The sequence below is a fragment of the Tetranychus urticae genome, chromosome 3 (assembly GCF_039701765.1).
Source record: "Tetranychus urticae isolate SD_2017Ah chromosome 3, NJAU_TeUrti_SD_1.0, whole genome shotgun sequence".
Classification (NCBI taxonomy): Eukaryota; Metazoa; Arthropoda; class Arachnida; order Trombidiformes; family Tetranychidae; genus Tetranychus; species Tetranychus urticae.
The window spans coordinates 22,913,322-22,934,330 of NC_142960.1; the positions used below are offsets into that span (position 1 = coordinate 22,913,322).

At 32.3% G+C, this 21,009-nt stretch overlaps 6 protein-coding genes and 1 long non-coding RNA gene across 9 annotated transcripts; 5 read left to right on the forward strand and 2 right to left on the reverse strand.

Moving 5' to 3' along the window:
- Positions 1–1,834: 1,834 nt before the first annotated feature.
- LOC107365083 (uncharacterized) lies at positions 1,835–3,094 on the reverse strand. The gene is made up of 3 exons (XM_015932547.3): positions 2,775–3,094; positions 2,241–2,704; positions 1,835–2,129 (listed from the first exon to the last, which is right to left on the reverse strand). Exons 1-3 carry the CDS (start codon positions 3,012–3,014, stop codon positions 2,003–2,005), a joined length of 831 nt encoding a protein of 276 aa, XP_015788033.1. The 5' UTR covers positions 3,015–3,094; the 3' UTR covers positions 1,835–2,002.
- Positions 3,095–3,433: 339 nt separating this feature from the next.
- Positions 3,434–5,644, forward strand: LOC107365269 (metalloendopeptidase OMA1, mitochondrial). 2 transcript variants are annotated; one of them, XM_015932751.3, is made up of 5 exons: positions 3,434–3,495; positions 3,589–3,823; positions 3,952–4,157; positions 4,234–4,809; positions 4,919–5,644. In XM_015932751.3, the coding sequence occupies exons 3-5, from the start codon at positions 3,998–4,000 to the stop codon at positions 5,530–5,532; spliced, it is 1,350 nt and encodes a 449-aa protein (XP_015788237.1). In that variant the 5' UTR covers positions 3,434–3,495; positions 3,589–3,823; positions 3,952–3,997; the 3' UTR covers positions 5,533–5,644. The 2 variants fall into 2 exon arrangements, with proteins under 2 accessions (XP_015788237.1, XP_015788238.1); XM_015932752.3 differs by lacking the exon at positions 3,589–3,823.
- Positions 5,645–6,327: 683 nt separating this feature from the next.
- Positions 6,328–9,116, forward strand: LOC107365268 (nucleobindin-2). The gene is made up of 5 exons (XM_015932749.3): positions 6,328–6,823; positions 6,935–7,172; positions 7,305–7,369; positions 7,618–8,748; positions 8,829–9,116. The coding sequence occupies exons 1-5, from the start codon at positions 6,704–6,706 to the stop codon at positions 8,919–8,921; spliced, it is 1,647 nt and encodes a 548-aa protein (XP_015788235.1). The 5' UTR covers positions 6,328–6,703; the 3' UTR covers positions 8,922–9,116.
- Positions 9,117–9,718: 602 nt separating this feature from the next.
- Positions 9,719–10,964, forward strand: LOC107365271 (ras-related protein Rab-2). Its single transcript, XM_015932754.3, has 2 exons — positions 9,719–9,824; positions 10,128–10,964. Exons 1-2 carry the CDS (start codon positions 9,779–9,781, stop codon positions 10,718–10,720), a joined length of 639 nt encoding a protein of 212 aa, XP_015788240.1. The 5' UTR covers positions 9,719–9,778; the 3' UTR covers positions 10,721–10,964.
- A 1,170-nt stretch (positions 10,965–12,134) lies between these two features.
- On the forward strand, positions 12,135–14,361 carry LOC107365270 (peptidyl-prolyl cis-trans isomerase D-like). The gene is made up of 7 exons (XM_015932753.3): positions 12,135–12,544; positions 12,653–12,790; positions 12,868–12,974; positions 13,079–13,273; positions 13,509–13,631; positions 13,700–13,896; positions 13,970–14,361. Exons 1-7 carry the CDS (start codon positions 12,472–12,474, stop codon positions 14,244–14,246), a joined length of 1,110 nt encoding a protein of 369 aa, XP_015788239.2. The 5' UTR covers positions 12,135–12,471; the 3' UTR covers positions 14,247–14,361.
- Positions 14,361–16,257, reverse strand: LOC107365304 (uncharacterized). Its single transcript, XR_001569401.3, has 4 exons — positions 15,885–16,257; positions 15,455–15,552; positions 15,014–15,134; positions 14,361–14,935 (listed from the first exon to the last, which is right to left on the reverse strand). It is a non-coding gene; the product is annotated as an uncharacterized LOC107365304 (long non-coding RNA).
- A 104-nt stretch (positions 16,258–16,361) lies between these two features.
- On the forward strand, positions 16,362–20,743 carry gem (transcription factor CP2 like gemini). Of its 2 annotated transcripts, none has more exons than XM_015932786.3 (7): positions 16,362–16,518; positions 16,709–16,841; positions 17,104–17,366; positions 17,544–18,143; positions 18,304–18,584; positions 18,747–19,851; positions 20,434–20,743. In XM_015932786.3, exons 2-7 carry the CDS (start codon positions 16,732–16,734, stop codon positions 20,490–20,492), a joined length of 2,418 nt encoding a protein of 805 aa, XP_015788272.2. In that variant the 5' UTR covers positions 16,362–16,518; positions 16,709–16,731; the 3' UTR covers positions 20,493–20,743. The 2 variants fall into 2 exon arrangements, with proteins under 2 accessions (XP_015788272.2, XP_015788273.2); XM_015932787.3 differs by having other exon boundaries at positions 17,104–17,135.
- Positions 20,744–21,009: the final 266 nt, after the last annotated feature.

Sequence of the window (21,009 nt, forward strand, 5' to 3'; positions counted from 1 at the left end):
ATAGTGTTCAACAATCAAAGCCAATATTAACAGTTTAAACAGCCAAATAAAGGTAATACCTGAATATTGAGGTCGACAGAAGATTGAAATTACCAGAACAATTTAATACAATATTGATCATTAATGATGATTTATATTTTATTGTGAATAATTTAATAAGTACAATACAGTTTACAATAAAATGCATAGAGTTGTGATGCCTAAGCAAGTTGCTAACCAATGACATTCAAATGCAAATAAGAGGCCATTTTATGTTTATTTATCTTGATATTTTTCATGTAAATTGTCATTCAAGATTAATTTAATGAACTTTTAAATCGTTAAATTAGGGTAAATTGATAGTCTTGGCAAGTTAAAAGCTTACAATTGTGCTAATTTGTTTCACTGACAAGATGCTTTTCATGTTGGCTTCTAATCAAGTCAATTGATATTCATAAAATGACCCTTTCAATTCTTGGACTTTCCAAGTAATTTAAAATCTGAATCAAGTTGACCTATTTAAAGCAATCAGAACAAAATTTAACCTAAAAATTGACAAAAGTTATTTCATTTCAACAAGTAAATTGTTAAACAATGTGTCCATTTATACACTGATTGATGATTCGATTATATTGTCATTATCGATTACAATTTGATGTGAGATCAAAAATAAATGCATTCAAATTTCCTTCAATTGAAGTACGCCTGATCATTATTAGATAATTAAACGATTCTCGTAAAATCAGTGAGAACAGAATCTACGACAATGAAACCTTTTTGCGAATCTTTTCCTTTTAAATTGATGTAATGGTTGATGTCAGTTCGAGTCTCTCTGAATGTTTACCATTTAATAGATTGATCTGGATTGATTCGAGGATGGCTGAAGTCAGTTTGAATGTTTGTTTGAATAATGTGCCGATATGTTACTTTATAATTAACATTAACTATGGTTTTGCCTTTAGCTTTGCCTCTGGAAGTTTATATTTTCCTTGTAGATTGACTTCGCTTTTATTGCCTAATTAATTCACCAGATTTACCCCTAGTTAATAATTTATCATCTTCCCTGGTAAACTAATGAAGATCGCAAGAATTGATGTAAACGTGAAATGAACCACGCACACAGCCATTTTCATTCCACTTCATTTGCTTTTTATCTTTATCAACACCAGCGAAAATCTTGAAAGGCAAGATGCAGCAGAAATTAGTATTTACCTCACAAGATCATGTTCATAATAAGTGATTCATCAATAAATTGTTTTTGTCTAAAAATTATCAATTACGACAATCGGTGAAATCTTTTTTTCTAATCTTTTCATCGCAACTGAAAGACATTGAATGGTCAATTTGATTGCTAATCTCACTTTTTTCTGAGTTCTCTTTTTGTGCCAGAATTTAATGAAAAGACAGTCGACTACCAAAATTTTCCCTTTTTCCTGTTTTGATTTCATCTTTGGTTTTGGTTCCTCAAGGAAGGGAGGTGGAATTTATAACCAATTGCCATTTCTCGGCGTTGAATAAAAAACCGTTTTAGCAAATATTTCTTTGGAATACACATAATATCATACATATCATGACAGCAAATAATATCCATGTCAACCTTTTTTGACTCAGTCATTGGATAAACTTGTGATTCAATGGAGCGGCCTTCAAATTTTGACCTCATAATAAATATGAGAGAAATGGGACGATCTAGAATTGAAATCTAAATCAACTCATCAGTCATCACGATAATGTAGATTTCATTTCCAGGGTTAATGTTTTCTAGTCAAATGAATAGCTAGAATGCACAGCCATAGAATTGATGATGACAATACAACAAAACAAACATGCAAAGAAAAAATTTCGAATCATCATATCAGCAAACCTTGATGCATTGATTTATTTTTGAATGATGGCTGGAATCAGTCCAAGAACGTAGTGTATGAAAGAGATCGAAAAGAAATTATTGAAGTGGGGAAATATTAAATAATACAATAATAACTGGAATAACAATAGAAAAGTAATGAAAAATTGCAATATTATGTTATTCATCATCAGATTCATTATCTTCCAATGCCATAAGGTATTCAATTTTCTGTCTTGTTTCTTCATCGTTGACAACATCATCTGGTCTGATTGGTGCTCTATTGACACAGCCAATATAAGGACATCTAGATGAAAAACGACAGGTAAATCATTAACATGAAAGCATAACAAAGGAATAAAAATTCGAAATCTTAAGAAGCTATTTTGAAACCAGCAAATAAATGTTATAAACAAACCTTGGATTAGTCGATTTCATGTAACTAGCGATGCTATCTTTGTCGTAAATATGGCCACATTTAACATTTTTAACAGGAACTCGAATCTTTTTCTTGGTAATTGGATCAATTGGGATAGATTCAACTTCGGACGCTATTGGTTCATCGTCTTCATCTTCAACATCACCATTATTATTTTCTTTCTGAGCTAATAAATTCTTTAAGCTTTTAACTCTAGGGTCTGATTTATTTTTCGGTTGTCCATCTTTGATTTTAATAAGATGATCAAAGAATATATCAAAGTTATCATCTTCTAAAATTCTTAGGTAATTCTGTCCGGTTGTCGTATTACCCCAACTTGCAGGTGGCCAATGATACACAGGTTCACCATTATCATCAAATTCAACTGGCTCTTCTGGTAGTGGATCTTCGTCTTCAGAGGCAAGAGTAGTGGGATCACTGTATGCTCTGTAAGCTGCATTTATCTGAATAAAGAAATACATAAGATATACATAAGATTACAGTCAATGAGTAACTAAAAAATGATTAACTTACATCATTGTTTGCTTCAGATGCAGCTTCTTTCTCGTTTGACAATCGTTGATCCATTTCAACCAAATTTTTCATGTACTTAGTAAGTTTAGGTTTAAGCTTTTGTTTTAAATCACTATCAAACTTACTTTCCAGCAAAAGTGTATCATGACCAGTTTTTAAAATTGTTACTTGGAACATATTTAAGAGCTCTCTTATTTGGGATTCTTCTCCCCGAAAAGTGGAATTAATTTGTTGAGACATGACTATTAAATAAACACTAGAATAATTTTCACTAGAAAAATGAATTCACAATAAAAAAACGCTTAAACCAAAACATCCATAATTTGTTTGAAAACAATACCGCCAAACAGAGTTTATTAAGCCTTCAGCCGGATTGAGTCGAAAATCTTGCGGCTCTGTCGTATCTCATCTATCTGAAATACTGTGTTAAAGGAGAATCGTTAGTCTGAATATGTCCAAAATGAAAGCCTACTAAAACAAAATTTTGATAATAATTTCTACTCTTCTATTAAATTTCATTACCTTATTTATCGGAATGAAATTCTTTAGCAGCCAAACTTTACCTCAGCTAAAAATCACGAGTTTTTAGTATCGGATCTTGGATCAAATACTCTTACCAAATGTAGATCCCGGTTTTTCAAAAGTAAAAAGTTAAACATTTTTTGTTTTTGTTTGTTTTATTGATCAATTTCTCAATTGACCTGTCGCTTTCAGAATTAAGGTAAGATTAATGAATTAATCAGGAATGTCTGATATATCATCAATTCAGTGATAGCTCTTTTTGTGCGATATTTTATTGTTTTTCTTGCTGAAGATTTTTCATTCATTTTGGCACTTCAACATCAAATTTGATTGTTTGGTCTATTTATAATCTACTCTTTATTTCCCTGAAGTTTTGTACCACTCATGTGGTTTTGCTGGATCAGTATCACTCTTTAGTTGTTTTTGATACTTTTGCCATCTTTTATTTATATTTAATACTCTAAACATCTGTTCATGATAAATCAACTTGTAACAATTGATGTTTTGACTGATAATTAATCAACTGAGTGAGTAAAAGATAAAATCATCATAAAGTGGTTTAGTTTTCATTGTTTTATAGTCAATTTTTAAATATTTGGCTTCGAATAGAAATATTTTGTAATCTATATCTGTCAAATTTTATTTTCTCTCTCAGGGCAATGATGAAGTGATTGTTTCGGGAGAATGACCAGTTCTGTTCTATGGCTTACAATTTGGCCCGATTGAGCAAAGGAGTATCCTCATGGGTACTTTTATGCCAACCTAATAAGATATTTAATTGTACCAAGATAAAACACCAACATGTTCGTCAATTCTCAACAGTACTTCTGAATAGATCTGCAAAAGCCTATAATAACCCTGGTAAGTAATTAGATGAAAAATGAAATGCTCAGAAATGATTAAAATGATTCTTCATAATTCCGTTCTTATCTTTCAGCCAATTTGGGGATAAAAAAATGTTTTGATAGCCCATCACTATGTGGCCTGAGATATTTTCACACTTCAAAGCCCCGACAAGTTCCTGCTATTATTTGGGTAATCTTACGTCCATTAGGTAAATTAGCTGCCATCCTTATGGGTAGATCGATCCGTAAATGGTACAGTGCCTTACCTCCCAATAAGAAGCAGTTATTTAAACAATGGCTCATGGCTAATGCCGAAAAAATTGGTCTAGTTGTAGCTGTTTTAGGGATAATAGGTTTTGTATTCTTTGAAACCCATATTCAAGAAACTCCAGTAACTAAGAGAAAAAGATTTATCCTTTTCACTGAAGACCAATTTTCATCATTAGCTGATATTGAATTTCAAGCACAACTTGCTCTTTATCAGGATAAATTGTTTCCAGCAAACCATCCATTATGTCAACAAATTGAGCGAGTTGCAATGAGAATTCTAAATGCCAACCAAGATATCAAGCAAATATTCACCAAAAAGTGGACTGTGACTGTTGTTAATGCGCCAGAAATAAAGAATGCCTTCGTTACACCGACTGGGCAGATATTCGTCTTTTCAGGTATTTTATTTGTTTTATCATTTCCCTGTACTTTATATTATTCCCCATTTTCCGATACTTTACCGTTCATTGACTAATCAAAATATTTTATATTCTTTATATTCTTTAGGCATACTCAACTTATGTAAAAATGATGATCAGTTGGGAGTTATTTTGGCTCACGAGATGGCTCATTCGATCTGTGGACATGCTGCTGAGATTTTAAGTTATACATCATGGATAGATTTCATTATGATGATAGGAATAGCACTGATATGGGCCCTTCCGTTTTCTGATGCATTAGCAGCTGCGTTTCATTTTATTTTGAATAAGATTACCAGTTTAACCATTACTTTACCTTTTAATCGTAAATTGGAGTCAGAAGCAGATGAAGTTGGTCTAACTATGGCTGCCAAAGCTTGCTTTGATATTCGTGAATTCGTAGCATTTTGGAGACGAATGGGTCTCTACGAGACACTAGAATTAGGTCTGCCCCCTGAAATTGATGTCATCAAAAATGTTGAATTTCTGTCAACGCACCCTGCTCATTATTCCCGTGCTGAGCATCTTGAAGGTCTTATTGATGAAGCAACTAAATTACGAGCATCATGCAAATGTCCAAGACTTCCCCGGATCGATCCGAGGGCAGTTCTAGAGCAAGAGGTTCGAACATATGAAGCTAAAATGCAAGCTGAAAAATTAAAAAACATAATTGTTTTGGATATAAAACCTAAATCTTATTAGTTAGGCGATTTAAGTTGCTATTGTTTGAATTCAATTTATTTAAAGTTGTAATTATATCTAGATTTTAAATTTAATTTATAAAATATTTGATGAATCAATAATTTTCACTCAATCAACAATTTTACATTCATTTGCATGAAATGGTTTTCTATAATTTAAATCAAATTTGATCAAGAATGACCTCTGATCTTCCCTTTCAGTTAATTTTCTCTAATTTAAATTCTTAAACCATGAAAATTTCATGAAAATAAATATAAACATGATACACATGATTGTACAATTCGCCAAACTTAATTCAGCAACGTTCCCTTGGATGACGTCTTGTCATACATTTGAATCACGCTGATGTGTACTTGATAGTGTTTCTCGATTTTTTTTTCTGGTATGGATCGAAAGAAACGATTTTTTTGAGCAATGTATCGATTATATCGTTCGATACTTGTATCGAAAAATATCAATGAAAAAATCGGAAAAATCGTAAAATATCGTGAGCAATAAATTAAAATTGCATAATATTTTTGGTTTTAATGGCGCAGAGTTAAGAAAACATAATTTTTCGTAGTTTTCAGGCTTTATTTGATTCTTTTTTCTCTTATAATATAATCTGCTGGAGAGAAATAATGCTGGCATTAAACAGAATTTGACTAAACTTTCTTATAAAACTAACTTTCTGCATAAAGTTAAGCGGTTTAAAAGTATCGACTGATACCGATATAATCGGAGTAAGTATCAATTTTTATCGTTGAAAAAAGTATCGATTTATATCGAAGAATCGATAGTATTGCAGAAACACTAGTACTTGACAATCTACTGTAACTTCAAGTTTGTTATCTGTTCTCTTCCTGCTATATTTTTTACCATATTTAACTAATTTTGTCAATTAATCTTCGATTTAATCTCGAATCTTTATTATATTGGTTATTAATTGGGATTAATTGTTAGGCGAGTTGTTTTTGTGAAAATATATTCAACTTGGAGCTCAATAAGAACTATAATATTTGAAGTGAACATAAACATCAACACTCTGTTTATAATTGATTGTTGAATTACATCTGTTTTGTTTGAATTGTGATTACGTCTTCATAACATAATTTACTCAAATCCCAATGGACTTATTAAATAATTGTTATTAGTTTTTATACAGTTTGAGTAAAATTATTGTGCAATAAATATGATTACCTGGACAATTATTTTTTTAATGTTACAGGCCGCTAGTTCGGCCCCTGTTGACCAAAATAAACCTGTGGAAAGTGATTTTGGTAAAGATCCTGATACCGTAATCAATGATTTGGTTAGTATTCAACTGTTTTGTGGATTTGTTTTTTCTAAATTGATTATTCAAGCTTCGTTTAAAAAGTGTGTCAATGCAAATTATAAGTAAATGGATTCTTTATCTTCTCAGGGTTTGGAATATGGGCGCTATTTACAAGAAGTTGTATCAGTATTAGAAGAGGACAAAGACTTCGCCAAAAAGCTGGAAAATGTTTCAGCTGAACATATTAAATCTGGAGCCATTGCTTCTGAGCTTAATTTTGTTAATCACAATGTACGGACTAAGCTCGATGAGTTAAAAAGGATTGAAATGGATAGACTGCGGAGATTAGCGAAACAAGAACATGATTTGCAAGAATTTGGTACAGGTTTGTATCCAGTCGATTTAATTGACTGATTTTCTAAATTCTGAGCTGTAATAGAAGTGCTAAATTCATTTCTTATCTTATCCTTTTCATTGATTTGACATAACACTAAAATGATTGCATTTCTTTTTCTAGATCACTTGGATCACAACAATCCCCATTCATTTGAAGCCCAAGATTTACACAAATTAATTGTTAAGGTACACTCTTAGTGAAAGTTTAAATATTACATGACCTATAAAAATTGAGGGGAGATGTGGAGGAACATATTGAAACTAAAATTAAGGTTATCAGTTGCAAGTCAATGATCTATAACACAAGTTTCAAAAGTTGCTCCCTTAAACAGCATCCTCTCAAACTTCTGAAAAAATGTATAGTCTCTAATTGTAACTGTATTTAATTTTTGTTTTTTCCCGACGATTTCGTTCACTGTTTCTGTCTTTTCCAGGCCACTCATGATTTAGAGGAGCTCGACAAAAAAAGGAGAGAAGAGTTTAAGAGATACGAAATGGAGAAAGAATATCAATATCGAGAAAGTTTGAAAAATATGACTGAAGAACAGAAAACTGAAGCCGTTAAAAAGCACGATGAAACTGTGCAAAAACATAAAGAGCACCCTCGTGTCCACCATCCTGGTAGTAAACAGCAATTTGAAGAAGTTTGGGAGGAACAAGATCATATGCCTAAAGAAGAGTTCAATCCAAAAACATTTTTTGCGCTTCACGATGTTAATGGTGATGGATACTTGGATCCTGAGGAAGTTGAAGCTCTATTGTCTATTGAAGTGAAAAAAATGTATGACCCTAATAATCCAGAAGATGATCCCAATGAAATGGAAGAAGAGTATCATCGTATGAGGGAACATATTTACAAGGAAGCAGATTCAAATAAAGATGGCCTTATCAGCCGAAAAGAGTTTATTGATTTAACACACAAGGCTGACTTTGAGCGTGATGAAGGATGGAAAGGAATCGATGAACAGCAGATGTTTAATGAAGATGAATTACGACAGTACGAAGCAAGGAGACAGGAATACCTTGCTCAGCAATATGGATACTACATGCCTCCCTATCAACCACATATGCAAGGTCCTCCACCACCTCATCAACAATTTGGCCATGGGCCTCAATATCAAGTTGCTCAACATCAGGGTTATCCACAACACCCTCCTCCTCCAGGCCATGGTGGCTATCAGGCTCCACCTCAGTTTGCTGTTCATCCAAATGCTCAGTATCAACCTCAGAGTAACCATCAAAATCAGCAACAATATTATGGCCAACAACATCCACCTCCACCACCACCACCACAGATGCAACATCAACAGTATCAAAATTACCAACAACAGCCGCAAATGCATCAACAACCTCAGATACATTCATCAGGGAATCCCCAAATCGCCCATGTTGCTAATCCTAATAATAACATTCCTCCTCCATCAGGATCAGCTAATCAATTTGGTGCTCCCCAACAAGCTGCCCCGAATCAACAGTATAACGTCCAACCACCCTCTGGATCTGCCCAAGCTGCTCCCAATAAACCTGTCTACTCGGCCATACCTTCGAATCAACCCGTTCATGCGGTAATTTCATAATTTCCGTTGATTTATTTCATGATCAATTTCGTTTATTTTTTCTAATAACTTTTTTGTTTATCTTTTAGGCCAATCAACAAGGATCCAATAATGCTCAACAACAACAGCCACAAGTACAAAATTTTCAACAAGGGAATAATCAACCAGCCCATAGATCATGATTAGATGAAAATTATCTCTAGAAGTTTTAAAATTTGGACAAATGAGACTGATTCAGTAAATTTAAATTTGTATAGTTTTGAAAGAGAGCATTTAACTAACACATGCACTGTCTATTTTTTGTTAACTCTGCTATTAAAGTTTGTATTCAAATTTGTTGTTCAAATTTAAATTTTAACAAACAAGTTTATTTAAAATTCTTTTGTGATAATTATTTCTGCCAAGATTTTGAGAAGTTTGCTTTGACGCTTTTCCGTCAAATTGCACTTTAAATTTTCCTTTCAACATTTCCCATTTCCGTCCTCGAACAATTTCCTTCCCAATTTACATTTAACTACCTGCTATCGATTTATTTATGTTTACTCTAGATGACTCCATCTTTGAATATATCAGACAATTTTACTATTAATAGCACCTAAATTAAAAATGATAGTTGAACGTTGGTGATTAAACAATGTAATCATTATGCTTTGCGTTTCTAAAAAAAGTACAATTTCCCATTTTCATTTGCATGGTAATTTTGTTTAAAAGAGCAATATTCATGCAATCAATTATCGAATTTAGAAACAAAATTTTCAGCAAAATTTAATGCTATTATTTGATTATTGGATTAATTGATTCTCTCTAATTAATAAGGAAGAGAGCAATTAAATTGGTTCAACCAAATAAGGATTAATTTATCAAAGCACACAAACTCGATAGATCGAAAGTTAAATCGATTTAACATCGATGTTGGCGAAATCATGAAAATATTGTAATAAATTACAGTTCCAACTCCAGTCTTGTTTACAAACAGATCTTCAAAGGGACTCAGCTTTTGATATACTATTTGTAAACAACATAAATTTCCATCGTCAAAATGTCTTATGCGTTTCTTTTTAAATATATTATCATTGGTGATACAGGTAATAATTTAATTGTCTATAAACTAACATATGATTGATTATGCTAATACACCTGATCTAGCTTTAAATTTCTTTTTGCTTTCATTTTTTGTTTCTCCTGATTTTGTGTCTTCCATCTTTCTGTCTCTTTCTCTCTGTTTTGCTTTTACTTTCTCTTTCTTTCGATACTCTCCATTTTTTCCTCTTGTTTGTATTCCGTATCTTTCAATATGGTTGCTTGTCAATGATTTGCTTGGTTAAAGCTTTTTGCTGTCCATTTTACTAATGATTTCTCTTTTTTTCTGATTTTTCGACGTACTTTAGGAGTTGGTAAATCATGTTTGCTCTTACAGTTTACTGATAAAAGATTTCAACCAGTACATGATCTAACAATTGGTGTTGAGTTTGGTGCTCGTATGATACCCATTGATGGCAAACAAATTAAATTACAAATATGGGATACTGCAGGCCAGGAAGCATTCAGGTCTATCACTCGTTCCTATTACAGAGGTGCTGCTGGAGCATTATTGGTCTATGATATCACTCGTCGTGATACGTTCAACCATTTGACTACATGGCTTGAAGATGCTCGTCAACATTCCAATTCTAACATGGTGATAATGCTAATTGGTAACAAAAGTGATCTTGAATCACGACGTGAAGTGAAAAAGGAAGAAGGGGAAAACTTCGCTCGAGAACATGGTCTTATATTCATGGAAACATCGGCCAAAACTGCGACCAATGTAGAGGAAGCTTTCATCAATACTGCGAAGGAAATCTACGAAAAAATCCAAGAGGGTGTTTTTGACATCAATAACGAGTCTAACGGAATCAAAGTCGGACCCCAACACTCACCATCAAATTCCAGTGTACCCTTAAGTGGAAACAATTCCAATTCAAGTGGAAACTGTTGTTGAAGACGTTAAAGCTAACTTCTAATCATTTCCATTTTTGTCTCCTTTCTCTTAAATAACGCATCTTATTGGTTTTGATGAACTTAATTATACATTGTCTTGCGGCTAATTTTTTTTTCTTTTTGGAAATATTCAAAATTCTAAACCCAATTGTGATTGTCAATCTTCGAAAGGTACTCCCATAAGTAGCTTGTCATTTCATGTTTTTATCAACTCCACTCGATGATTAAATTGTTTCTATTCACAATTGAAAGTGATTTAAGTTTTGATTCTATTTATAAAATTATTAAATCAAGTCAAATATATTTCAAAATGTTGAAAAATTGAACACAAGTTGATAGAAATACATAATTTTTCATCAGGAAAGGGAAAAGCACATTGTTTGAACAGTGAACAGTTTTATCCACAATCAATTGCTTTATCGCCCCTGGGTGACTCATTAAGTTACTTTTATCAAAAACGATTTCAATCAAAATAATCTTAACACGAGAACAAAAATTTCATCCAATGCCAAATATTTGTTTAACTTGAAGCGTTATTCATTTAAATGAAAAGCCTCCTTGTTGGCAAACGAAATATTGAAAGTAAACATAAAGACAAAAGAAAATGATGAACCCAAGTATCTAAAACTCAAATTAAATTAGCTAATTGAATTTTATTCAAAGAGTGTCTTGTTCCAATTACTAATGAGTTTATTAAGTCACAGAAAATCTCTGATAATGTGTAAATGCTCAGACTTTATATCAGATTATATGAAATTCAAGCTCAAATACAAGTAAGTCAGCGGCCATCTCTTCTAATCCTTCCTGAAAGGATTTTTATAAGTCCATTCCAATATTTATTTTTCAACCAATAATTCAATTTGACTTCATCTCTGTAAATATTTTGATGTCTCAACAAGTGGATTTACAGTGTGTTTTCAAGACAAATGCACCCTATTTATTTTAAGACAGTAGCACTTAAATTCAAATTCATATCTTGTGATAACTTTTTAGGTCCATTTTATCAAAATGAAATTATTTCTGTTTTTTTAAATTCACTTAAATACAGACATTGGATTTTATTTGTCATTACTTCGCCACCTACTTAAATCCAGTTTAAATACTCTAGTGTTTAGACCATTAGCTGAAACTGTGTTCGCTATCATTACACCGTTATATCGATAGTAAAGCTTGTATCTCGAAGAATTATTATTTCTCAATTTAATCAAAATGATTTTACCCACATTTATCGACCAAAATGATCATCTATTAGTGTCGAATAAATGGAAATAAGCTGCGAGAAGCTTAAATACTGATTAATTACTATTGTAAGAATACAAAACAATTAGATAAATTTTGCTATATCTATTAATCATTTGAAATAACATTGCTAATGCTGATGCTAATACTTAATGTAACAAATGGCTAGATGATGTAAATCATAATGAGTAACTATTTAATTATTTCTAATCAATTAACATTATTCATCTTGGCTCAACTTTTTTGAATTTCGTAACAACGTTAAATTATTAAAAATGTTTCCTCAAACATTAAATTAGACTTCAAAGATTACTCTTGAACACTTTTTGGTTCTACCTTTGGTTATCTATTCCTTTTGAAGATTTGTGAAACTTTAAATTGTAGCTTATTTTGTGTTTTAATCCTCTCGATTTGTTATTCACGCTAAACTTCATTCACTTTATTTATTATTTAATTCTTGCCAATTCGTGTCAATTTGATCCAACAACAAAATCATTTAGTGTTTAATCAACAATGAGTAATGGACAGCTTGATTTGACACAAGGAATCTTCGTTTATCTCGATATTGCCATTTCTGGTGAAATGGGTAAGTAAACCCTATATCATAAATGTCGCTTGAACAGACCTTAAATCTCACTTTATTTCTTTCATCAACATTAACATTTGACATCACGATTTTGATTTCTAATCAAAGTTGGAAGAATAGTGATAGAACTATTTGATAAGATAGTACCCCGAACTAGTGAAAACTTTCGCGCCTTATGCACAGGTGAACTTGGAATGTCAGAATCAGGTTATAAGCTGACTTATAAAGGATTAGCATTCCATCGAGGTAATTTAATTGTTTTAATGATATTTGCCTTTCGTTCAATCTGCCATTTCTATTATACATAATATTTTATCTTTTAGTTGTCAGAAATCTTATGATACAAAGTGGAGACATTCATCATAATGACGGAACTGGTGGTGAAAGCATTTATGGGCCTACATTCGATGATGAAGGGTTTGAAATCAAGGTAAATTAATTTTTTTCCTTAACATGATATATCAATTGTATGATTTTCAAATTAAATAAATTTACAGTGGTTTTAATCTATTTGTATTTTATTACTCTCTTCAGCATGACAAACCTGGAATTGTCAGTATGGCCAGCAGTGGACCTAACACAAATGGATCTCAGTTCTTCATCTCTACTGTACCTTTATTTCATTTGGAAAATCAATATGTTGCTTTTGGTCAAGTTCGCAAAGGAATGGGCATTGTTCATTTGATTGAAAATATCTATACAAATCCAGATACAGAAAGATCTATTGAAGTAAGTTAATTATTCTTTAATATCCAGCAACCTAACTTGAATATAAATATAAATATCAATCTAAATCGATATACAATATAGGAATGATAGAGTTCAATAAAACTTTTTCAATCCAACTTTCATCTATAAATTCCTTTTAACTTGCCTATCAAAAAAAACATAGCAAAACAAATGGCATTTAATTTTTTCTTATTTCATCAATTTGATATTAATTTCAATCCTTACTTTTTTATAGCCTATCGTTATCATTGATTGTGGTCAGTTGAAACATGGCCAAGATTTTGGTTGGATGCCTAATGATAGAACTGGTGAAGCTTATCCTCCATTTCCAGAGGACTCAGATTTAGATCTAAACAATGTTGGTTGGATTGATAGCTGTTACTTTAAAATACAGGTTGACTCATGATTTTTACTTTTAATTTACAGGTTGATTTAATAGTAAAAGCTGCGGAAAAGATGAAATTAGTCGGAAACAGACTTTATAAGAAAGAAGCTTTCACTATTGCTTGCTCAAAATATACAAAAGCTTTACGGTATTTGGAAGTCTTACATGACGATGAGAAAATGAGCGATGAAGAAATAAAAAGGGTAAAAAGACTTAGATTGCAATGTCTACTCAACAGGTAATTGTTAAATTTATCATTCATTTTAAACAAATTTAATAGTTGTACTAATTGCCTTCTTTATCTTTCACAGTGCTGCATGCAAAACTAAATCAAAGCGTTACATCGATGCTTTGATTGATTGTAATAAAGCTCTTGATATGGAACCAGAAAACGTAAAGGCACATTTCAGGAGAGGTCAGGCATTTCATGGATTTCGTGATTATAAAGCTTCCCTTGAATCGCTAAGACAAGCGCTAAAATTATCTCCAAATGAAAAATCAATCCAGGCCAAATTAGCAGCCGTTCTATTTGATATGAAATCTCATCGAGCAAGAGAGAGAAAAGCTTATGCCAGTTTCTTTTCATGATTTGAATCTGATCAGATGCACATTTTCACGTCGTTTTTACTTCTTTTGTTCAACCCTGAAAACCTAAACATTAAAAAAAGTTATAGCAAAAATAATTTGACTGTTCGTTACTGTAATACCGATGAATAAGGATGAATTATAAAACGAACGACTTATAAACGACTTCAAGACGAAGTCGTCAAAACAGTAATGATTTATGACATTACATTACAATACATTACATTATGACAATTAATTTATTTAAAATTGTTAGACATTAGGTTTAGCTGTAGATTTTTAATAATTAGTTAAACGAATGAGGTCAACACTGAAACAAAACTTTCAATTCGCTTTCTTCTTTGTTTTGTTTTCAAATTAATTTCTGATCGCAATAATCTTGGACATAGCATCATGTATACTGAGGATGATGTAGGTATCAATGATAATTGTCCAATAACTGGTAAATGTCAATGACAGTTGTCAATTCATTGAGTATGCAGAAAAAATTCACTGATAAAATAAGATAAATGAAGAAGTGTAACGCCATTGCATCAGTGGTTAAATGATGAAACCCAGTTGTCCTGAAGATGGTAACAATCAAATTGAATAGCTCATCTCATGTAAAATGGAGAGACTCTCAATCCCATTTTAAGACATAATAATCGATCGTCAAAGAATGAAAGTGCCAATGAACCGTTGTGAAATGATAACTGTAACAATGAAGTCAAAGTAGATACAGAAAATAAACATCTCATTAGATAAAATAATTGATTAATTTGTAGACTAACAATTCATTGATTCCAATGGTGTGTTTATGCAGCAATCAAGAAACTCTCGATGGCAATTAGGTCAGGGCAAACAGATAGGATTTTGATGGGCCATCATGAACCATGATTCGGTAAACAAAATCTGAAATTAAAATGAAATAAGAGAAGGTTAATGGTCAAATATTTGTCAAAAAATCAAGTAAATGATTGTGTTAAAAAATAGCAAAGGGATAAAGGAATCATAACTAAAGGTGAACATCGTATGAAAATTTGTATCCAAATATTTACAAATTGTTGGTGAATCTGTTGGGTTAAAGATACTTCTAGTCATGATTTTCATCATTATCTCATGCTCATGTTCATCCATATAATTATTCAATTTAGCTAGGAAATTGTTTCAACCATAAATGATAACTGTATTACTATAAATATTAATTTGGCCTGAAAAAAGTTAAAACTCACCCATTGTATTGCACTGCTAACATAAATCATTTAATCCAATAAAGATATTACCCAATGGTTGAATGTTATTATTACATCTCTTCAGATTTATATTATATCTAAAACGAGATTATATTTGAGGTAATTAAAAGATGCGATAGATTGTTAGAAGTAGCTTAATAACTTGAGGACACAACAAGAAACAATGTAAAGCTTTCATTAAAAGTCAGTCTTGATTTACTGTTAAAAAGGTAGTCAATAATGTGTGATAACAAAAGTATCGTGATCACAAGAGAGACAGAGAGGAAAAAGACATAAAAATGCCTTTGAATCAACACAAAGGAGTTGAAAGTGACAAATCGTAATAGCACTATTGTGAGGATGTAACAAGAAAAACGGAAAACCACGGTAATTGAGGAAAGTAATTAAGATATTTATGATGATTACTTACCATTGGCGAAAGAATTACAAATTTCGTGTTGAAAGAAAGTTGGGTTTCAAGTTACCATGTTGATCTTAGAGGTAAACTCGTGAAATAGATGAGATATGAAATGATAAGTATCTATTGATCAGCTTTTGTTGACAATCAACAGGTCGATCTGAAGTAATCTGAATCTGATACTCAGAAACAATCTGTTTTGTTGACTAGCAAAGACGAATCTATTTGACTGTATTTTATGCACCAATCCACAAAAACTTGAGGTAGACACAAAGCCTTTGAATCCTGGATTTAGGTCCAAAACAGTTGTTTGTACAATTTTAAACAAATGTTACATAAAAGAAAAATAAACAACAAAGATTTTTAAAGATAAATCTCGATAACTATGAGAATCTAACATAGAAACAACTAGATGGCGACATGCTAGTGTTAGTTTTAGTTTTTGTATCAATCGACTTGCATCTTTGGAGTTGCTTGTGTTTGCATTGAAAAATGTCTTGTTTCATTTGCTTTTTCTTGATTCTTTGTTCCAATAACTGAACTTTGTTAGCATCATCATTAACAAATCAACATCGTTTCTTTAAACAGTGGTTCAGTGTATTCACCATTCACTTTCTATCAAGAGTCAAGGGAACAAAATAGAAAAGTAAGGAAGAGAGAGTGGGAGAGGGAGGGAGAGAAAGAGAAAAAGTAAGAGAGAAAGAAAAAAAATAAGCTTGAAGAATTGTTTAAACACTGAATATTATTTTCATTTGGTGTTTTTGTTGTTTAGTTTACCTTTGATTTTTTTCTTGTTCTTCATCCATCTCATCTCTTCATTCTCACTGGTCTTGCAGCGGTACCATTATCCACTATCATCATGTCCACTGCAGTCCACTGGCATGATATTGACGATGCTTTGGCAGCTGATTTTGACGGAAGCCTTTCTGGTCTCGGAATGGAATTGGGAACTTCTTCATTTAACATGAGGTAAAGCAATTCAATTTTTCTATCTCTCTTCATTCTCCCTCTATTTTCCCATGCTACTCTACTACTGCTTTCCTCTCCTTCTCTCTTGTTGCAGAGAGCTAACTACCTGTGATATTATCTTAGTTGCTCAATTTTCTTTCTTCAAATTTCATTTGCCAAGTTTTTTTTTCTTTATTAATTTTTTAATGCCTCTATAACATATTCATTAATGCTCAATGTCTAATGATGAATTCTTATCAATTCGTCTTTATTTTTCTTACAGCGAAACTCTACTTGCGTTGCCAAGTCTAAAAAGTGAGCATACCAATTATCATCATCGAAGTCATCTTAATCATCAATCAAACGGCAACAGCAGTGATAATTCACATCAATCTTCTCCTCATCATAAGCATTCTATCGGTACAAATAGCAATATCAAAGGGTCCAACTCTGAGTCATCTTCATTATCCCTGTCTTTAGACAATCCACTTGGTGATGATGGCCGTGGCTCGGACATCATTGTTCATCGGAAAAAGAATCGTTTAGGTAACTTTATCTTTTATATAGTTAGGGAAAAAAACTAATAGGTTAGATGGAGGGTTAGCATGCTAAAGTAATAAATGTTTAGATTGATGAGATTTTGATGAATAGATTGATAACATTGTAAACGTTCCTTATCCAGCTCAACTTATTTATTTCTCAATCTTTTCTCATCGTATTTAGCTTATGGTCTCGACGAAGAAAGTATGACCAGCACCATTAAACGATTTTGTTTTAGCAATGAGCGGGAAACGTGTAATGCTGATTCCATGCGATATATTTTTGCAACACATGGTCTCATTCAGAGAGGCTCAGATGGTGATTGCCAACATGAAGAATGTAAAAGTGAGATGAAATGCCAACAGCGTCACAGCATATCAGCCCCGGATCTAAGAACTACCTCAGCATCATCGATATTACCACATTCAGGTCGATCATCACCATCTGCAGCCATATCAAGTCCATCCTCGGTTCTAACTCAGATACTTTCAGTATCTAATCATCCATTCGGTTCCAGTTCTACTGGGACTACGGCAACTAATACCACAAGCAGCAATCATCATCATCATCATATTCACCAACAACAACAGCAGCAGCAACAACAGCATCATCATCATCATCAGCATAATCAACATCATCAAAATCATAATGCTACATCTTCGTCCAATGAGTCTGAATCGCCTTCTCCTATTCGTCATACAAATGAATTTTTGTATCTTTTACAAGCACCAACATCGATGGCTACTAAAGTCAATGAAGAAACCATGACATACCTCAACCAAGGTTAGTATTTCTGCCAAAATCAGATACAGATTTTAGTTTATTAAGATATAACTTTGGATCTCTTTATTTACCTCCTTATCTCAATTTTCTTTAAATTCCATTCTCCACCATTTTTTTGCTTTCCTATCTTCTCTTTTATTTCTGATTATTGACTCTATAGGTCAATCATATGAGATAAATCTTAAGAAACTTGGCGATTTATCTGATTTAAGAGGTAAAATGTTGAAAAGCATTATCAGAATAGGATTCCACGAAAGGAGGCTACAGTACATGGAGAAAGATTTGATTTTGCAATGGAAGCAATCCAGACAATCTGAAAGAATATTAGAAATTGACATTCCACTTTCTTATGGTATTTACGAAAATCAACACAATTCTCAAGAAATAAACAAATGTGAATTTCTCTGGGAACCAACTAAAGATACAGGCGTATTCGTCAGGGTAAGATATATTTTATCAAAAACTAATGCATGAAACTAAAAGCCACTAAAAATAGCCACTCTAAGGTATCCAGCAGTGACTGGAGAAACAACAAGTCTCAAAGTTGAACCAGTATTTAACATAACTTATTTCTATATCTTTTTATTCTCTTGCCCTGTCAAGGTTAATTGTATAAGTACAGAGTTTACCCCAAAGAAACATGGTGGCGAAAAAGGAGTACCTTTTCGATTGATTATCGAAACACACGCTTATGATGGGGGTGGTAAAATTGGTGCCTCTAGCATCCTGCATGCTGCATCATGTCAAATCAAAGTTTTCAAACCTAAAGGTGCAGATAGAAAGCACAAAACAGATCGAGAAAAGATGAGCAAGCGTCCTCAAAGCGAACAGGAGAAATTCAAACCGTCTTCAGATCGTACTGCCTTTACTGAGTATCCTATCAATAGTTTGTATACAGCAACTTCATCTATTAACAATAATTCAGGAAATAGAGGCAGCAGCGATCATAATGGAGTCATTTGTGGTAATGCTAATGGTAATTCGAATGATGCAGTTGGTAATAACAGCAAAATTAGGAATAGTTCTAATGTTGTATTGTCTCGAGGCTCACCGCCATCTTCACCCACTGTTTCAGCTTCATCAGTGTTGGTTCCATCTATCGGAGGAACCGAAACGGGAGGAGTCAACCTAAGAGGTTTGGAAGAGAAGCTGAAAGCCTCATCGGAAGCCAATAATAGTGTTGTCCCCAAAAGGTCTCCATCTTTGTCCGATGATAAGGAACTAGAACCAAACTTTACTAATAATAATTCCACTTCACCATTTAACCTCAATACCATCCTCTCCTCAGAAGCATCATCTGAAGAAACTGCCAACTGGTTAGCCTTGAATAGATTTGATTCTTACGTTAGGACGTTTTCAAATTTTTCGGGCTCAGATCTATTAAGGATGACACGTAGTGATCTCATTCAGATTTGTGGCCTAACTGATGGAATTAGACTTTTCAATGCTCTTCATATTCGCGCTATTAAACCTAAATTGACCTTGTATATCTGTAATCCTGTGGATGAAGTTTTCAGAGCTGTTTACTTAGAAAACCTTAGTGTTACAGAGTTTAAGGCTAAATTGGAGTCCGTGATATTATGTTCAAATGAATATTACATAAACAGAATCTGCTTACAAGGTCCTTCTGGAATTCATGTTCTTATGACAGATGAGGTCATCAGAAATTTCACGGAAGAATCAATTTTCTTGATGCAATTAGATCGAGGTGAGCATTTCATTATTATTTATTATTTTCTATTGTTCTCTGTTTCTTAACCAAATATTAATTTCAAATGCATGAACAATATGAGATTACCACCATCGATGCTGTTATGGTGAAGTACAAACGCAAAGGCACCTCTTGATTGAGGTCTCCTCGAGATAGTTGTATACATGTGGGTGTGTTAGTTTTAATTAGTAAAACCAAGAATTAAAGATTAATTATTATAAATAAGAGGAAGAAGAGATTGCAGAGAGTGAATGTTTTTGTATGTGTCTGAGAGAGAGAGAGAGAGATGAATAAATAAAGAGAATAGATCTCGATAAACATGAGAAGCCAACAAAATTGAATATTTGAAAAGTAGAAATAATTTTAGGATATTTCAGTAAACTTGTTCCTCTATAGAATGCCCGAAAGCAACATTAACGAAATACTTAAAAGCAGAGAGAAAGATTTATTTGGTGAATTAAGAGACTGGAGAGAACTGAGAATTAGATAAACTTTCATCATTATAATGATTTTAAAAGATTTTTTGATTAAATCATTTATTTAATATTATTTTTTATTTATTTTTTTCTTCCTCAACAGTTGCTAATGATGGGACTGATGAATGCCACTTCGAAATTATACTTAAACCATATAAATAATGATTAACATTCGATAGCCAATAATTAATTTTGCTACCAATCGTCCCTTTTTGTGTGGTGACAAAACCAACGTACTCTCCAAAGGAAATAATAATTTGGATTAAATTAAGTTTAATTTATATTGTAGGGAGAAAAAACTGTCATTTTGACTTTTCGATACTACAAATTAATTATAAGATTTTTCATTTTGATATTTTAGAAAACATCAAATCAATGTTTCACCTTGTGAATAAAGTATTAAAAAACTAAAATTGCAGTCTTCTTTATGTTTTAAAGACCATTTAAGGTCAAATATCGCTTTATCGGAAAAAACAAGATGAAAGTTGACTTGAAAGTCTAGAATCAAGATTATTGTTTCAATTCAGAATTAATGGGAATTATTGTTCACTAAAGAACGAAACAAATTTATTCCAAAATTTTAAAATTGATAGAATGTAATCTCAGTTAATTTACGTGTAATTGTTGATAGTTAATTTGAAACAGATGGTTAATGGTAACAATTAATGTCAAAATATCA